The sequence below is a fragment of the Ranitomeya imitator genome, chromosome 2 (assembly GCF_032444005.1).
Source record: "Ranitomeya imitator isolate aRanImi1 chromosome 2, aRanImi1.pri, whole genome shotgun sequence".
NCBI lineage: Eukaryota > Metazoa > Chordata > Amphibia > Anura > Dendrobatidae > Ranitomeya > Ranitomeya imitator.
This window is the reverse complement of record NC_091283.1, coordinates 265,288,616-265,307,963: the sequence shown is the minus strand read 5'-3', so window position 1 is coordinate 265,307,963 and position 19,348 is coordinate 265,288,616. Positions and strand designations below refer to the sequence as shown.

At 46.6% G+C, this 19,348-nt stretch overlaps 1 protein-coding gene across 1 annotated transcript in view; it reads left to right on the top strand.

Annotated features, from left to right (window-relative positions):
- Positions 1-158: 158 nt before the first annotated feature.
- LOC138666378 (zinc finger protein 271-like) overlaps positions 159-19,348 on the top strand; it is a 75,339-nt gene continuing 56,149 nt past the window's right edge. Inside the window, exons 1-3 of the mRNA XM_069754605.1 lie at positions 159-336; positions 1,732-1,938; positions 3,481-4,062. Coding sequence (XP_069610706.1) covers positions 159-336; positions 1,732-1,938; positions 3,481-4,062 — 967 coding nt within the window. The remainder of the gene's footprint in view (positions 337-1,731; positions 1,939-3,480; positions 4,063-19,348) is intronic.

Below are 19,348 nucleotides of genomic sequence, written 5' to 3'. Positions count from 1 at the left end.
CTCCACCCACGGCCTAAGCGAAGGCCAGCGTGACAATGGGTTTGAGAGGGGGGGGTGGGTGGAATAGGCTAATTAGGTGGGGGGCTAGTGGTGGAGGAGTAGAGAGGAGTCAGGGGGCGGGGGCCGGTCAGTTCCCGCTCACCTCTCTGTGAAGCAGGATGACCAGCGTGGACGCCGTCCGCGCGGTCGGCGGGGCCCGGAGGATCACCGGATGTCGGCGGGACGGGCGGCCTGCACGGAGGACGAATGCAAGATGGGTCGATGGCGGAGAGGACAGTTTTTGGACGTCAGGATGCCAGCACTCCGGTTGGGGGTCCACAGATCCCTTGCAGCTCGGTGAGTATGCGTCTGTGTCACGTTTTTGTCCTTCAGATGCTTGATCACCTGGGGTTAGTGGTGTTCAGGGGGCGCTTAGCGGCTTAGCTGGGGTGGGGAGTGCAGGCGGCGGAGACATGGCAGGGGTCTGGGAGATTTTGGCGAATGTGCAGAATTTGATGGCGAGATTGGATCGTGGTACGGGTGCGCAGCGACATTTGGGAGCGTGGTCTGGCTCGCAGCCGGGGCTGGTTAGTGCGGTGGCGGCGCCGGCTGTGGTGGCGGAACCGGTTTCCGTTTCGGTGCAGACTGAGAAGGAAAAAGAGTGCAGGATACACTTGGATGATAGGGCGCACGGTGAGGTATACGTGTGTTTTGAGGGCCTGTTGGGGGCGCATCTTAAGAAAGAGGTTAGGGAAAGGATAAGTAAGGATGAATATGTGGAAATTTTTTCGCTGCTTCCGCTAGAAAAATGTAATCTTGATAAGGGAAAGGAGGAAGAAAAACGGTGGTGGCGTTTGATTCCCCAGACTTTTGCTAATTGGCTTCAGGCTTTCGCCATCCTGGTCAGTGTCATTGGCGAGAAGGCTCCCGAGAATTGCTCGGGGTTATTTTGTTACATAGATTCCATCAGCGAGGCTCATAGGGTGTATGGCGGTCAGGCGTGGCTTAGGTACGACGAGCAGTTCAGACAGAGAAAAGCTGTTCGGCCGGCCATTAGGTGGAACCAAAAAGATATTGGTCTCTGGTTGCGGGTAATGGCGCAGTACAAGTTCGGCCATCCCTTTCAAGGGGGGGCCGGTGGTTCCGGCCATGGTTCACAGTCCGGTGCCGCGGGTACCTCAGGTAACGCGGGTCAGGCAGGCGGACAGAAGTTGGGCGTCTGCTGGCAATTTAATGAGGGACAGTGCAAATTTGGAGTCAATTGTAAGTTTAAGCATTTGTGCTCCGACTGCAGCGGTTCGTCCCACAGAGCCGCAAAATGTCTTAAGAAGGCATTGATCCCGAGTTGTGTTCGGTGGTTTACGCATCGTTTGATGAGGCGGTGGTTTGGGTGCAAAAATGCGGACATAGAATCCGCTTTCCGATTGTTGCCGGTTCATCCGTCGAGCGTTAGACTTCTCGGTTGTTTTTGGGAGGATCGATTTTTTTTGTTGATAGATGTTTGCTCATGGGTTGTTCATTATCTTGTGCCCTGTTCGAGGCGTTTAGTTCCTTTTTGGAATTGGCGGTGCGGGATGTTTCTGGTTGTGATTCGGTTCTGGACTACCTAGACGATTTTTTTGTGCGTCGGCCCGGCGGGGTCTGACTGTTGTTCCAGGATTTTGAGCGCAATTGAATGGGTGGCTTTTCGTTTCGGCGTTCCCCTGGCCCCTGGCAAGACGGAGGGCCCGAGTACGTGTTTGTGTTTTTTAGGTATCGTCATTGATACCGTTCGGTGGGAGTTTCGGTTGCCCGAGGACAAAGTGGCAGGCCTGCGGGAAGATGTTGGGCGGGCTGGTCGCCTGCGCAAGTTGCCTTTGCGAGAGTTGCAATCACTGCTAGTGAAACTTAATTTCGCTTGTCAAGTCATGCCAATGGGCCGAGTTTTTTTTAGGAGGTTGGCTAGCGCCACGGCGGGAGGTAAGGCTCCTCACCATTTCGTGCGGTTATCGCTGAGCACAAGGAGGATTTGGCGGTTTGGAGTGAGTTCTTGAGGACTTATAACGGCAGGTCCTTGTTTATCGAGGGCGTGATTCACAATGAGTCTTTGGAGTTATTTACCGACACAGCCGGTGGTTCGGGTTTTGAAGCGTACTTTCAGGGGCAATGGTGTGTGTCAGAATGGCCAGGGAGTTGGATTTCTTCTGGTTTGGTTCGTAACATTACGCTTTTGGAGATTTTTTTCCATTCTGGTAGCGGTGCATTTGTGGCAAGGGATTTTTCGGAACAGACGAGTTCGGTTTCACTGTGATAACATGGGGGTGGTTTGCGCGATTAACAGTTTGTCCGCATCATCGCCTCCGGTGGTGTGTGTGTTACGACAGTTGGTGTTGTTGTGTCTGACCTTGAACGCACACGTCACAGCGTCGCATGTGCCGGGAGTTCATAATTCCATCGCTGACTCTCTCGTTTACAGTTCGATCGTTTTCGGTCGTTGGCCCCGGAGGCGGAGACGGTCGGGTTGGAGAGCCCTCCGGAACTTTGGCTAGTGGTATCCGGGACGCTGAGGTGTTGATTAAGGCGTCGTTGGCTCCCAGAATTTGGGAGGCTTATCAGACAATTTGGCGTGAGTGGGAGGATTTGTTAGCGGCGGCGTCTTGTGGGTTGAGCCAACAGGATCAGGTGGGGATCTTTTTGTCATGGTTAAGTCGGGGGGCATCGGTTGGATGGTCGTCTTCTAAGGTGTCAAGAGTCATGGCGGCTTTGGCATTTGGTTACAAATTGCGGGGTCAGGATGATATCACCAAGTTCTTTTTGGTGCAGAGGGCAGTAAAAGGTTTCAGGCGGCGGCCTGGGAAAATGGATTCGAGGCGGCCGGTTTCCTTCAACGTTTTAGAAAAGTTGGGCGAGGTTTTGTCATCGTTGTGTTTCTCGGTTTTTGAGCTTTGTTTGTTTCAGCTGGCCTTTTCGTTGGCCTTTTTTGGGGCGTTCAGAGTGGGTGAGTTGGTGGCACCTAGCAAAAAAGGGACGGGGGGCTTGTTGGCCAGGGATGTGCTGTTGGCTGACGGTCGGGTGGAGCTATGGTTGCGGCGTTCAAAGTCGGATCAGGAAGGCTGGGGTAGCAGAATCGTTTTGGGTTCAGTCGCGGGTTCTACTATGTGTCCGGTCTCTTGCCTTAACAGTTTTTGGGGCCTTCAGCCTAGGCGCGATCGGTCTTTATGTCATCAAGACGGTTCCTGCTTGTCTCGCTATCAGTTTACGACGGTTTTCAAAAAGGCTATTGCTTTGTTGGGTTTAGATGGGGCCTGTTTTGCCCCCTCACTCTTTTCGGATAGGAGCCGCAACCGAGGCGGCAATTGGGGGGTTGTGGGCTTCCGCTATTCGCAGGATTGGCAGGTGCCGCTCTAATCGATTTCATTATGTGCGGCCACATGGGGTGGTCGAGGGGGTTTTATAGGTCTTGCTGGAGCGTTTTTTTTCTTTAGTTGGTGACATATGTTGAGTTTGTCTTTTGTTTTCCAGGTCACCAGGCATTATTGGTGTGGATTCTCGGACACTCGTACGTGCATTGGGGAGCTCTGCGTGCTGATGTTCGGACAGAGGGCAGGCAGCTTGGTTTTGACCGAACTGTGGCAGGAATCCGGTGGCTCGGTTTTCGGGGAATGGCCTGGAATCTAGTGTTGCGGGAGATCCATAACAGTGTGAGCTTGGATCGAGCCCCGGACGTTTTGGTTTTGCATGTTGGGGGGAATGACTTGGGGGTCCGACCTTTTCGGGAATTGGTTAGAGACATAAACCAGTATTGTTTGCGGTTATGGGTTTTATACCCAGGATTGAGCGTCGTTTGGTCAGAAATCGTGCCGCGAAAGCGATGGAAGCATATGCGCTCTTTGGTGAAAATCGATAAGGCCCGCATAAAAGTTAATAGGGCGGTGTCCGCCTTTGTGTCTAGGAATGGGGGCGTGGCGGTTAGACATTTTGAATTGGAATCAGGAAAAGGGGAGTATTGGTTGGCGGACGGCGTTCATTTGAATGCTGTGGGAATGGATTTTTGGGCTCTCGGGTTGCAGGAGGGCATTGAAAGGGCCATAGCTTTTCGATCGGGTGGGGTCTAGGGCCTTTAACCCCTTTCTGACATTAGCCTTACTATCCCGTCGAGGTGGGGTGGGCCCCTATGACCACGGACGGGATAGTACGTCATATGCGATCAGCAGCGCTCACGGGGAGAGCGCCGCCGATCGCGGCCGGGTGTCAGCTGCCTATCGCAGCTGACATCCGGCACTATGTGCCAGGAGCGGTCACAGACCGCCCCCGGCACATTAACCCCCGGCACACCGCGATCAAACATGATGCCGGCGGTACAGGGAAGCACCGCGCAGGGAGGGGGCTCCCTGCGGGCTTCCCTGAGCCCCCTGCAGCAACGCGATGTGATCGCGTTGCTGCGAGGGTCTTACCTCCCTCCCTGCTTGCTCCAGGCCCGGATCCAAGATGGCCACGGATCCGGGTCCTGCAGGGAGGGAGGTGGCTTCACAGAGCCTGCTCAGAGCAGGCACTGTGAAGCCTTCACTGCTGCATGTCAGATCGGTGATCTGACAGAGTGCTGTGCACACTGTCAGATCACCGATCTGTGATGTCCCCCCCTGGGACAAAATAAAAAAGTTAAAAAAAAAATTTCCAAATGTGTAAAAAAAAAAAAAAAAAAAAAATATTCCTAAATAATGAAAAAAAAAAAATATTATTCCCATAATACATTTCTTCATCTAAATAAAAAAAAAACCAATAAAAGTACACATATTTAGTATCGCCGCGTCCGTAACGACCCAACCTATAAAACTGGCCCACTAGTTAACCCCTTCAGTAAATACCGTAAGAAAAAAAAAAAATTATCATACCGCCGAACAAAAAGTGGAATAACACGCGATCAAAAAGATAGATATAAATAACCATGGTACCGCTGAAAACGTCATCTTGTCCCGCAAAAAACGAGCCGCCATACAGCATCATCAGCAAAAAAATAAAAAAGTTATAGTCCTGAGAATAAAACGATGCAAAAATAATTATTTTTTCTGTAAAATAGTTTTTATCGTATAATAGCGCCAAAACATAAAAAAATGATATAAATGAGGTGTCGCTGTAATTGTACTGACCCGAAGAATAAAACTGCTTTATCAATTTTACCAAACGCGGAACGGTATAAACGCCTCCCCCAAAAGAAATTCATGAATAGCTGCTTTTTGTTAATTCTTCCTCACAAAAATCGGAATAAAAAGCGATCAAAATATGTCACGTGCCCGAAAATGTTACCAGTAAAAACATCAACTCGTCCCGCAAAAAACAAGACCTCACATGACTCTGTTTACCAAAATATCAAAAAATTATAGCTCTCAAAATGTGGTAACGCAAAAATTATTTTTTGCAATAAAAAGCGTCTTTCAGTGTGTGACGGCTGCCAATCATAAAAATCCGCTAAAAAACGCTATAAAAGTAAATCAAACCCCCCTTCATCACCCCCTTAGTTAGGGAAAAATTAAAAAAATGTATTTATTTCCATTTTCCCGTTAGGGCTAGGGTTAGGGTTAGGGTTGGGGCTACAGTTAGGGTTGGGGCTAAAGTTAGGGTTTAGATTACATTTACAGTTGGGAATAGGGTTGGGATTAGGGTTAGGGGTGTGTCAGGGTTAGAGGTGTGGTTAGGGTTACTGTTGGAATTAGGGTTAGGGGTGTGTTTGGATTAGGGTTTCAGTTATAATTGGGGGGTTTCCACTGTTTAGGCACATCAGGGCTCTCCAAACACGACATGGCGTCCGATCTCAATTCCAGCCAATTCTGCGTTGAAAAAGTAAAACATTGCTCCTTCCCTTCCGAGCTCTCCCGTGTGCCCAAACAGGGGTTTACCCCAACATATGGGGTATCAGCGTACTCAGGACAAATAGGACAACAACTTTTGGGGTCCAATTTATCCTGTTACCTTTGGGAAAATACAAAACTGGGGGCTAAAAAATAATTTTTGTGGGAAAAAAAAAAGATTTTTTATTTTCACGGCTCTGCGTTACAAACTGTAGTGAAACACTTGGGGATTCAAAGCTCTAACAACACATCTAGATGAGTTCCTTAGGGGGTCTACTTTCCAAAATGGTGTCACTTGTGGGGGGTTTCTACTGTTTAGGTACATTAGGGGCTCTGCAAACGCAATGTGACACCTGCAGACCATTCCATCTAAGTCTGCATTCCAAATGGAGCTCCTTCCCTTCCGAGCCCTCCCATGCGCCCAAACAGTGGTTCCCCCCCACTTATGGGGTATCAGCACACTCAGGACAAATTGGGCAACAAATTTTGGGGTCCAATTTCTCCTGTTACCCTAGGGAAAATACAAAACTGGGGGCTAAAAAAATAATTTTTGTGGGAAAAAATTTTTGTTTTATTTTTACAGCTCTGCATTATAAACTTCTGTGAAGCCCTTGGTGGGTCAAAGCGCTCAAAACACCTCTAGATAAGTTCCTTAGGGGGTCTACTTTCCAAAATGGTGTCACTTGTGGGGGGTTTCAATGTTTAGGCACATCAGTGGCTCTCCAAACGCAACATGGCGTCCCATCTCAATTCCTGTCAATTTTGCATTGAAAAGTCAAACGGCGCTCCTTCCCTTCCGAGCTCTCCCATGCGCCCAAACAGTGGTTTACCCCCACATATGGGGTATCGGTGTACTCAGGATAAATTGTACAACAACTTTTGGGGTCCATTTTCTCCTGTTACCCTTGGTAAAATAAAACAAATTGGAGCTGAAATAAATTTTGTGTGAAAAAAAGTTAAATGTTCATTTTTATTTAAACATTCCAAAAATTCCTGTGAAGCACCAGAAGGGTTAATAAACTTCTTGAATATGGTTTTGAGCACCTTGAGGGGTGCAGTTTTTAGAATGGTGTCACACTTGGGTATTTTCTATCATATACACCCCTCAAAATGACTTCAAATGAGATGTGGTCCTTAAAAAAAAATGGTGTTGTAAAAATGAGAAATTGCTGGTCAACTTTTAACCCTTATAACTCCCTAACAAAAAAAAATTTTGGTTCCAAAATTGTGCTGATGTAAAGTAGACATGTGGGAAATGTTACTTATTAAGTATTTTGTGTGACATATCTCTGTGATTTAATTGCATAAAAATTCAAAGTTGGAAAATTGCGAAATTTTCATAATTTTCGCCAAATTTCCGTTTTTTTCACAAATAAACGCAGGTACTATCAAAGAATTTTTACCACTATCATGAAGTACAATATGTCACGAGAAAACGATGTCAGAATCACTGGAATCCGTTGAAGCGTTCCAGAGTTATAACCTCATAAAGGGACAGTGGTCAGAATTGTAAAAATTGGCCCGGTCATTAACGTGCAAACCACCCTTGGGGGTAAAGGGGTTAAAGGGAAGGTGCCACCAGTTTTCTTGTATTTTGTTTTTTTGTGAAATTAAGCTTAAAATAGTAATTAAAATGTATTAATGCAATGTTTGCACTGTTTGCAAACATTTCTATATGAAAAATATTACCGTATATACTCGAGTATAAGCCGACCCGAGTATAAGCCGACCCCCCTAATTTTGCCACAAAAAACTGGGAAAACTTATTGACTCGAGTATAAGCCTAGGGTGGAAATGCAGCATTTACCGGTGAATTTCAAAAATAAAAATAGATCATTATTTCCCCATAGCTGTGCCCCATATAGTGCTCTGCACCGTTCATTTTGTCCCATAGCTGTGCCCCATACAGTGCTCTGCACCGTTCATTTTGTCCCATAGCTGTGCCCCATACAGTGCTCTGCACCGTTCATTGTGCCCCATACAGTGCTCTGCACCGTTCATTGTGCCCCATACAGTGCTCTGCACCGTTCATTGTGCCCCATACAGTGCTCTGCACCGTTCATTGTGCCCCATATAGTGCTCTGCACCGTTCATTTTGTCCCATAGCTGTGCCCCATACAGTGCTCTGCACCGTTCATTGTGCCCCATAGCTGTGCCCCATACAGTGCTCTGCACCGTTCATTGTGCCCCATACAGTGCTCTGCACCGTTCATTGTGCCCCATATAGTGCTCTGCACCGTTCATTGTGCCCCATATAGTGCTCTGCACCGTTCATTGTGCCCCATATAGTGCTCTGCACCGTTCATTGTGCCCCATATAGTGCTCTGCACCGTTCATTGTGCCCCATATAGTGCTGTGCACCGTTCATTGTGCCCCATATAGTGCTCTGCACCGTTCATTGTGCCCCATATAGTGCTCTGCACCGTTCATTGTGCCCCATATAGTGCTCTGCACCGTTCATTGTGCCCCAAATAGTGCTCTGCACCGTTCATTGTGCCCCATAGATGCTCCACATAAAGCTCTGCCATTGCCGCTGCTGCTGCAATAAAAAAAAAAAAAAACACATACTCACCTCTCTTGCTTGCAGCTCCCGGCGTCCGGTCCCGGCGTCTCTCTGCTCTGACTGATCAGGCAGAGGGCGCCGCGCACACTATATGCGTCATCGCGCCCTCTGACCTGAACAGTCAGAGCGCAGACGTCGGGAAGATGGAGCGGCGCCCGGCGGCTGGAACGTGGACAGGTGATTATTACATACTTACCTAGTCCCAGCGATCCTGGCGCTCCCCTCCTGTCACACGGTCTTCGGTGCCGCAGCTTCTTTCTCTATCAGCGGTCACCGGCACCGCTGATTAGAGAAATGAATAGGCGGCTTCACCCCTATGGGAGGTGGAGCCGCCTATTCATTTTTCTAATGAGCGGTCCCACGTGATCGCTGAAGAGGAGAAGAAGCTGCAGCGCCGAAGACCGTGGGACGGCAGGGACAGCGCGAGGATCGCTGGGACTAGGTAAGTATGCCTCAGCGCCCTCACCCCCTCACCCGCCGACCCTGCCACCCACCTTGACTCGAGTATAAGCCGAGAGGGGCACTTTCAGCCCAAAAATTTGGGCTGAAAATCTCGGCTTATACTCGAGTATATACGGTATATATTTTTCTACAAATATACATATTTACCACTAGGGGGAGCATTTTCCGTTTTAGACCTCAAGCAGCTATAGTAAGATTTAGCAGCTCTGCCCCAGGGATATTAGACCACCCAAAAGGGGAGGGAAATGGTGATGTCAGCAGTTACTGCCCCAACAGTAAGAATGAAGAGCAGCATCACAGGGCAGCACCACTTTGTGTGTGACTGCCCTGTGACCTGCTATCACCAGCAGTTACTGCATCAGACGCACAGCTTGTTTACAGAGGAGCAGAACACAGTGGGCTCAACAGCATTTTTTGTGAATAACATTCTTGCCATCCCCCTTCCCCCACCTTAATCCCTGTCCTGTCAGCTGCCCTGCTCTCTCTCCAGGTGTCACCTCCCTCTCTGCAGGCTGTGAGTGCAGCTTACTGGAGATCACAGGGACTGTGTGTGGGGGGAGGGGGAGACACAGCAGGAGAAGCACACAGGGCAGCCTGTGAGGAGCAGAGGATGTGCCTGCCTGGAGTACAGAGGAGCAGTGAGGGCTTCTTCTGTCCTGTGATAGAGAGCACAGGGCTATAATAAAATGGCAGCTAGTCACACCTACAGCAGTGAGTTGTGCAGCCCACAGAGGTGTGCCCAGCTCACTGCTAATGGTGCTGCAATGTTACAGATAGGGTCCGCGCCGGTCTATTATCTCCTATGTCCATGGGGTGCCGTAATCTGACACTGATAGTGCCCTGCTACTGCTGCAAAACCAAGATGTCAGCCCCCAGTGCATTCTTTAAACTCATATAACACATGAAATCTGTTTCACATGCATTTCAAACTTGCTTATAGCAGCATGTTATGCTACATTACAGTGATTTATTAATCTACCCGAAGATTTCATCCATTATAAGTTCATGCTAAAGACATACAATTCTGCCCTTCACCTCTCCAAACAAACCTACTTCAACACCCTCATCACCTCCCTGTCCAATAACCCTAAACGTCTCTTTGACACGTTCCAGTCCCTACTCCACCCAAGAGAGCAGGCCCCAACCACGGATCTCCGTGCTGACGATCTGGCCAATTACTTCAAAGAAAAAATTGACCACATTCGACAGGAAATCATCTCCCAATCTCTTCATACCATGCACTGTCCTCCCTCCCCCACTGCATCTAGTTCACTCTCTGACTTTGAAGCAGTTACAGAAGAAGAAGTAAGCAGGCTCCTTGCATCTTCTCGCCCGACCACTTGCACCAGTGACCCCATTCCATCACATCTCCTCCAGTCCCTTTCCCCGGCTGTCACCTCTCACCTAACAAAAATATTCAACCTTTCCCTCACTTCCGGTATTTTTCCCTCCTCATTTAAGCATGCCATCATACATCCATTACTTAAAAAACCATCCCTCGATCAAAACTGTGCCGCTAATTATAGACCTGTCTCTAATCTTCCCTTCATCTCTAAACTCCTCGAACGCCTGGTCCACTACCGTCTTACCCGCTATCTCTCAGATAACTCTCTTCTCGACCCTCTTCAATCTGGCTTCCGCTCTTTACACTCTACTGAAACTGCCCTCACTAAAGTCTCTAATGACCTACTAACAGCTAAATCTAATGGTCACTACTCCATGCTAATTCTCTTGGATCTCTCTGCAGCATTCCACACTGTGGATCATCAGCTCCTCCTCACTATGCTCCGCTCCATCGGCCTCAAGGACACCGTTCTCTCCTGGTTCTCCTCCTATCTCTCTGACCGATCCTTCACTGTATGTTTTGCTGGTTCCTCCTCCTCTCACCTTCCCCTTACTGTTGGGGTTCCTCAAGGATCAGTCCTAGGCCCCCTCCTCTTCTCGTTGTATACTGCCCCTATTGGACAAACAATCAGTAGATTAGGTTTCCAGTACCATCTCTATGCTGACGACACCCAATTATACACTTCTTCTCCTGATATCACACCGACCTTTTTAGAAAACACCAGTGATTGTCTTACCGCTGTCTCTAACATCATGTCCTCTCTCTATCTGAAACTAAACCTGTCAAAAACTGAACTCCTCGTGTTCTCACCCTCTACTAACCTACCTTTGCCTGACATTGCCATTTCCGTGTGCGGTTCCACCATTACTCCAAAGCAACATGCCCGCTGCCTTGGGGTCATCCTTGATTCTGACCTTTCATTCACCCCCCACATCCGATCACTGGCTCGCTCTTCTTACCTGCATCTCAAAAACATTTCTAGAATTCGCCCTTTTCTTACTTTCGACTCTGCAAAAACTCTGACTGTTTCACTTATTCATTCTCGTCTGGACTATTGTAACTCTCTACTAATCGGCCTCCCTCTTGCAAAACTCTCCCCGCTCCAATCTGTCCTGAATGCTGCAGCCAGGATCATATTCCTCACCAACCGTTACACCGATGCCTCTACCCTGTGCCAGTCATTACACTGGCTACCCATCAACTCCAGAATCCAGTACAAAACTACTACCCTCATCCACAAAGCACTCCATGGCTCAGCACCACCCTACATCTCCTCCCTGGTATCAGTCTACCACCCTACCCGTGCCCTCCGCTCCGCTAATGACCTCAGGTTAGCATCCTCAATAATCAGAACCTCCCACTCCCATCTCCAAGACTTTACACGTGCTGCGCCAATTCTTTGGAATGCACTACCTAGGTTAATACGATTAATCCCCAATCCCCACAGTTTTAAGCGTACCCTAAAAACTCATTTGTTCAGACTGGCCTACCGCCTCAATGCATTAACCTAACGATCCCTGTGTAACATAGTAACATAGTAACATAGTTAGTAAAGCCGAAAAAAGACATTTGTCCATCCAGTTCAGCCTATATTCCATCATAATAAATTCCCAGATCTACGTCCTTCTACAGAACCTAATTGTATGATACAATATTGTTCTGCTCCAGGAAGACATCCAGGCCTCTCTTGAACCCCTCGACTGAGTTCGCCATCACCACCTCCTCAGGCAAGCAATTCCAGATTCTCACTGCCCTAACAGTAAAGAATCCTCTTCTATATTGGTGGAAAAACCTTCTCTCCTCCAGACGCAAAGAATGCCCCCTTGTGCCCGTCACCTTCCTTGGTATAAACAGATCCTCAGCGAGATATTTGTATTGTCCCCTTATATACTTATACATGGTTATTAGATCGCCCCTCAGTCGTCTTTTTTCTAGACTAAATAATCCTAATTTCGCTAATCTATCTGGGTATTGTAGTTCTCCCATCCCCTTTATTAATTTTGTTGCCCTCCTTTGTACTCTCTCTAGTTCCATTATATCCTTCCTGAGCACCGGTGCCCAAAACTGGACACAGTACTCCATGTGCGGTCTAACTAGGGATTTGTACAGAGGCAGTATAATGCTCTCATCATGTGTATCCAGACCTCTTTTAATGCACCCCATGATCCTGTTTGCCTTGGCAGCTGCTGCCTGGCACTGGCTGCTCCAGGTAAGGTTATCATTAACTAGGATCCCCAAGTCCTTCTCCCTGTCAGATTTACCCAGTGGTTTCCCATTCAGTGTGTAATGGTGACATTGATTCCTTCTTCCCATGTGTATAACCTTACATTTATCATTGTTAAACCTCATCTGCCACCTTTCAGCCCAAGTTTCCAACTTATCCAGATCCATCTGTAGCAGAATACTATCTTCTCTTGTATTAACTGCTTTACATAGTTTTGTATCATCTGCAAATATCGATATTTTACTGTGTAAACCTTCTACCAGATCATTAATGAATATGTTGAAGAGAACAGGTCCCAATACTGACCCCTGCGGTACCCCACTGGTCACAGCGACCCAGTTAGAGACTATACCATTTATAACCACCCTCTGCTTTCTATCACTAAGCCAGTTACTAACCCATTTACACACAATTTCCCCCAGACCAAGCATTCTCATTTTGTGTACCAACCTCTTGTGCGGCACGGTATCAAACGCTTTGGAAAAATCGAGATATACCACGTCCAATGACTCACCGTGGTCCAGCCTATAGCTTACCTCTTCATAAAAACTGATTAGATTGGTTTGACAGGAGCGATTTCTCATAAACCCATGCTGATATGGAGTTAAATAGTTATTCTCATTGAGATAATCCAGAATAACATCCCTCAGAAACCCTTCAAATATTTTACCAACAATAGAGGTTAGACTTACTGGCCTATAATTTCCAGGTTCACTTTTAGAGCCCTTTTTGAATATTGGCACCACATTTGCTATGCGCCAATCCTGCGGAACAGACCCTGTCGCTATAGAGTCCCTAAAAATAAGAAATAATGGTTTATCTATTACATTACTTAGTTCTCTTAGTACTCGTGGGTGTATGCCATCCGGACCCGGAGATTTATCTATTTTAATCTTATTTAGCCGGTTTCGCACCTCTTCTTGGGTTAGATTGGTGACCCTTAATATAGGGTTTTCATTGTTTCTTGGGATTTCACCTAGCATTTCATTTTCCACCGTGAATACCGTGGAGAAGAAGGTGTTTAATATGTTAGCTTTTTCCTCGTCATCTACAACCATTCTTTCCTCACTATTTTTTAAGGGGCCTACATTTTCAGTTTTTATTCTTTTACTATTGATATAGTTGAAGAACAGTTTGGGATTAGTTTTACTCTCCTTAGCAATGTGCTTCTCTGTTTCCTTTTTGGCAGCTTTAATTAGTTTTTTAGATAAAGTATTTTTCTCCCTATAGTTTTTTAGAGCTTCAATGGTGCCATCCTGCTTTAGTAGTGCAAATGCTTTCTTTTTACTGTTAATTGCCTGTCTTACTTCTTTGTTTAGCCACATTGGGTTTTTCCTATTTCTAGTCCTTTTATTCCCACAAGGTATAAACCGCTTACACTGCCTATTTAGGATGTTCTTAAACATTTCCCATTTATTATCTGTATTCTTATTTCTGAGGATATTGTCCCAGTCTACCAGATTAAGGGCATCTCTAAGCTGGTCAAACTTTGCCTTCCTAAAGTTCAGTGTTTTTGTGACTCCCTGACAAGTCCCCCTAGTGAAAGACAGGTGAAACTGTACAATATTGTGGTCGCTATTTCCTAGATGCCCGACCACCTGCAGATTTGTTATTCTGTCAGGTCTATTAGATAGTATTAGGTCTAAAAGTGCTGCTCCTCTGGTTGGATTCTGCACCAATTGTGAAAGATAATTTTTCTTGGTTATTAGCAGAAACCTGTTGCCTTTATGGGTTTCACAGGTTTCTGTTTCCCAGTTAATATCCGGGTAGTTAAAGTCCCCCATAACCAGGACCTCATTATGGGTTGCAGCTTCATCTATCTGCTTTAGAAGTAGACTTTCCATGGTTTCTGTTATATTTGGGGGTTTGTAACAGACCCCAATGAGAATTTTGTTACCATTTTTCCCTCCATGAATTTCGACCCATATGGACTCGACATCCTCATTTCCTTCGCTAATATCCTCCCTTAAAGTGGACTTTAGACAAGACTTTACATAGAGACAAACCCCTCCTCCTCTCCGATTTTTACGATCCTTTCTAAACAGACTGTAACCCTGTAAGTTAACTGCCCAGTCATAGCTTTCATCTAACCATGTCTCGGTTATTCCCACTATGTCAAAGTTACCTGTAGATATTTCTGCTTCTAGTTCTTCCATCTTGTTTGTCAGGCTTCTGGCGTTTGCAAGCATGCAGTTTAGAGGATTTTGTTTTGTTCCAATCTCCTCGCTGTGGATTGTTTTAGAAATGTTCTTACCGCCCTTCTGAGTATGTTTTCCTGGATCTTCTTTGTTCAAGTCTAATGTTTTTCTTCCCGTCCCCTCTTCTTCTAGTTTAACGCCCTCCTGATGAGTGTAGCGAGTCTTCTGGCGAATGTGTGTTTCCCAGGTTTGTTGAGGTGTAGTCCGTCTCTGGCGAGGAGTCCATCGTACAAGTAATTCACACCGTGGTCCAGGAATCCGAATCCTTGTTGTCTGCACCATCGTCTTAGCCAGTTGTTTGCATCAAGGATCCTGTTCCATCTCCTGGTGCCATGCCCGTCTACTGGAAGGATAGAAGAAAAAACTACCTGTGCATCCAGTTCCTTTACTTTCTTCCCCAACTCTTCAAAGTCTTTGCAGATTGTCGGTAGGTCCTTCCTTGCCGTGTCATTGGTGCCAACATGTATCAGAAGAAATGGGTGGACGTCCTTGGAGTTGAAGAGCTTTGGTATCCTATCGGTCACATCCTTGATCATCGCACCTGGAAGGCAGCATACTTCTCTTGCAGTTATGTCCGGTCTGCAGATGGCTGCTTCTGTGCCTCTCAGTAGTGAGTCTCCCACCACCACCACTCTTCGTTGCTTCTTGGCTGTACTTTTTGCTGTCACTTGTTGCTGTGTGCCCTTTTCTTTTTTGCTTGCTGGTATTGCTTCATCCTTAGGTGTGCCATCTTCATCCTCTACAAAGATTTGATATCGGTTCTTCAGTTGTGTGGTTGGTGATTTCTCCATGGTCTTCTTGCTTCTTTTGGTCACATGCTTCCACTCATCTGCTTTTGGAGGTTCTCTGACACTTTTTTCACCTTCTGTGACCAGTAGAGATGCTTCTGTTCTGTCTAGAAAGTCTTCATTCTCTTTGATGAGTTTCAAAGTTGCTATTCTTTCTTCCAGACCCCGCACCTTTTCTTCTAAAAGGGCCACTAGTCTACACTTCTGACAGGTGAAATTTAATTCTTCTTCTGGTCGATCTGTGAACATGTAGCACATGCTGCAGCTCACCATGTAGGTTGTCACATCTGCCATGTTGCTCCTAGATCCTGCTGACTTGCTGTGTGTTTTCCTTCTTGTGTAATCTACTCAGCCAAGCTCTCTTGCAATAATGTCCTACAGGCAAAAACTCAAGCAGCTGGTCCCGGCTGTACCCAACGATCTTCTAGCTTAGGGAGACTCTTCGCTTTCCCAGAAGGCACCTGGAATATGCAAATTAGCCTCCTCAAGCTTGAATCCCTGGTTTGGTGATTCTTTCCAAGCAGCTGGTCCCGGCTGTACCCAACGATCTTCTAGCTTAGGGAGACTCTTCGCTTTCCCAGAAGGCACCTGGAATATGCAAATTAGCCTCCTCAAGCTTGAATCCCTGGTTTTGTGTGGCCTATTTATAATAATAAAAAAAAAAAAAGGTTCCTCGCATCATGTTCTCATACACTTTATGCAGTATTAGCCCTCTGTGTCTGTACTGCTACATACTGGTTCATGCAGCTTTACATGAACACCTGAGCCTTACACTATAGCTGGTCCGAATAACTAAAGCAATTGTTACCATCCACCTCTCGTGTCTCACCTTTTCCCCATAGTTTGTAAGCTTGCGAGCAGGGCCCTCACTCCTCCTGGTATCTGTTTTGAACTGTATTTCTGTTATGCTGTAATGTCTATTGTCTGTACAAGTCCCCTCTATAATTTGTAAAGCGCTGCGGAATATGTTGGCGCTATATAAATAAAAATTATTATTATTAATGACCTACAAACGCGGTACCTTCCCTTTAAGGTGTTCAAAGGCCTCTCGTTGTGGCGGCTGGGGGGAGTCCTTGGAGTTGGTGGAAATTGGTTTGGGGGGTCCATCGGTATATGGCTCCTCTGTTTTGGAGTTTAATATGTTTCGGATCTGGTGAATGGTGGTGGGGAGTTCCGGCAGGGGTGGTCGGATCTCCAGTTTATTACTGTAAACAGTGAACCCTCTTGTGGGGTTTTTGGTGCTCCCGAGCCAGGGTTACAACGGCTGGGAGTAAAATATTGTTTTGAGTTATGTTCACGTTATGGTTAATCTCCAGATTCTTGTGGGCTCCAAGGACTTCTCCTAGTTTAAAATGTTATGCTTTTACATTCATTGTTAACTGTTGTTTCTCAGTCGCCCATGACAGCACTACCAGAGAGAGGGAATCCGGAATCCGCCCTTCAGGGACAGGAAACCTACAGGATAAAAAGGGCGGTACCTCTCTCCTGCGTCAGTTTGGTTTCCTGTCCCTGAAGGGCGGATTCCCTCTCTCTGGTAGTGCTGTCATGGGCTCTGAGAAATACCGTTATCGGTAAGTAACTACCGTATTGTTTAATAAAAAAGGCTGCTGTGGCCTACACAATTCCAAAGAAATATCTGTCTCTGTCGTTAATTGGGGAAAATGGTGGTCGAGTGGTCGGGTTGGGACGAAAAGGTAGGGGCAACGAATGATGGGAGTAGGAGGTATTTCCCTCTGTCCCATAGAGCGCCTTTGACAATACCAGGGTCAGGCGAGCTCTTCCCCAGTTTTACACTTCTCAACATCCCTTACCAAGATGGAGATCTGCAGCTCCACCTTGTTATCACTCGGGTATGGCTGCTGTACATCTGACCCGTAACTTCTCTTCTGGCAGAAGACCTCTTACTGCTTCTTGGAGCACTACCACATTTTCGCCTAAGGCCTCATTCACACTGTGCGATGCTGTCAGCTGAGCTCAGAGACGTCCTCCAGCTCATCCAACCTGTGCTCCGCCATTTGTCTCGGGCCTTTTCTTGTTCCACATGCCCTTTTAGTGTTTTTAATTCGGCCTGTAACTCTGCCACCATTTTCATGACCTCAGCCTGTAGAGCCCTGTCGTTTCTTTGTGTCAGTACCTCTGATAGCACAGCGTCATACTCCGCTCTAGCGCTTGTTACTGGCCATGACATGTCATAGTCTACAAAGCCATCCACAACCTGTCTCCTCCATATATCTCTGAACTAATCTCTCGATATCTTCCCTCACGTGACCTCCGGTCCTCCCAAGACCTCCTTCTCTCCTCCACACTTATTCGCTCCTCATCCAATCGCCTCCAAGACTTCTCCCGAATATCCCCCATCCTCTGGAACTCTCTGCCCCAACACGTCCGACTATCAACCACAGTCGGATCCTTCAGACGGAACCTGAAAACTCATCTCTTCAGGAAAGCCTACAGCCTGCACTGACACCGCTGCTGCCTCATCACCAACGAAGCTACCGCCTCACCAACACCGGAGCTACCGCCTCACCAACACCGGAGCTACCGCCTCACCAACACCGGAGCTCCTGCAACCCTCAACCTACTGTCTCCTTCCCCATAATCCTGTAGAATGTAAGCCCGCAAGGGCAGGGTCCTCGCCCCTCTGTATCAGTCCGTCATTGTTTGTTTACTGTATGTGATATTTGTAACTTGTATGTAACCCCTTCTCATGTACAGCACCATGGAATCAATGGTGCTATATAAATAAATAATAATAATAAAATAATAATAATAGTCACCCCCAGAGTCAGTCTCACACCCCACAACATGGTGAACCTTCCAGTTGCTCTCTAACCGGGTGTCGGCTTCAGAGGCTTTATTAACCACGACACTTATAGTCTTCTTGGGGTACCCATCAGGTGACATGTCCGTAAGTTGGGTAGACGTTCCCTCCCCACTGGTCAACCTGACATCTGACCATTCAACTTTGGGAGGAATAAATGCTTTAAGGAACGCAACCTTACCAGCCAAGAGCCCTCCATTCTCCTGCTGTAAAGAAGCTCCCTTCTCCCACAAGGTATATACTATATACAGGGGATATGACACACAGATATAGTGGATAGCACAGCAGCCTTGCAGCGCTGGAGTATGTTTGTATGTTCTCTCCGTGATTGCGTGGGTTTTCTCCGGGCACTCCGGTTTCCTCCCACATTCCAAAAGACATACTGATAGGGAATTTAGATTGTGAGCCCCAATGGGGACAGCGATGTTAATGTGTGCAAACTGTAAAGCGCTACGGAATATGTTAGCGCTATATAAAAATAAAGATTATTATTATTATATACAGGAGAGATGACACACAGGTATATACTATATAGAGGAGGAGATGACATACAGGTAGATACTATATACAGGAGGAGATGACACACAGGTATATACTATATACAGGAGCAGATGACCTACAGGTATATACTATATACAGGAGGAGATGACATACAGGTATATACTATATGCAGGAGGAGATGACACACAGATATATACTATATACAGGGGAGGTGACACACAGGTATATACTATATACAGGAGGAGATGACCTACAGGTATATACTATATATAGAAGGAGATGACATACAGGTATATACTATATACAGGGGAGATGACACAGCAGGTATATACTATATACAGGGAGATTACATACAGGTATATACTATATACAGGAGATGACATACAGGTGTATACTATATATAAGGGAGATGACAAACATGTATATACTGAGGTGGAAATGAGAGGTGTGAGGTGAAAATGAAAAGGTGTGAGTGCAAAATGAGAGGAGTGAGGGAAAATAGTGGAGTGATCAAAAAATGACAGATGTGAGGTCGAAATGACAAGTGTTAGGGGAGAATGAGAGATGTGAGGGGGAAAATGAAAGATGTGATTGGGAAAATGAGAGGCGTGATGGGAAAATAAGAGAAGTGAGGTGCTATAA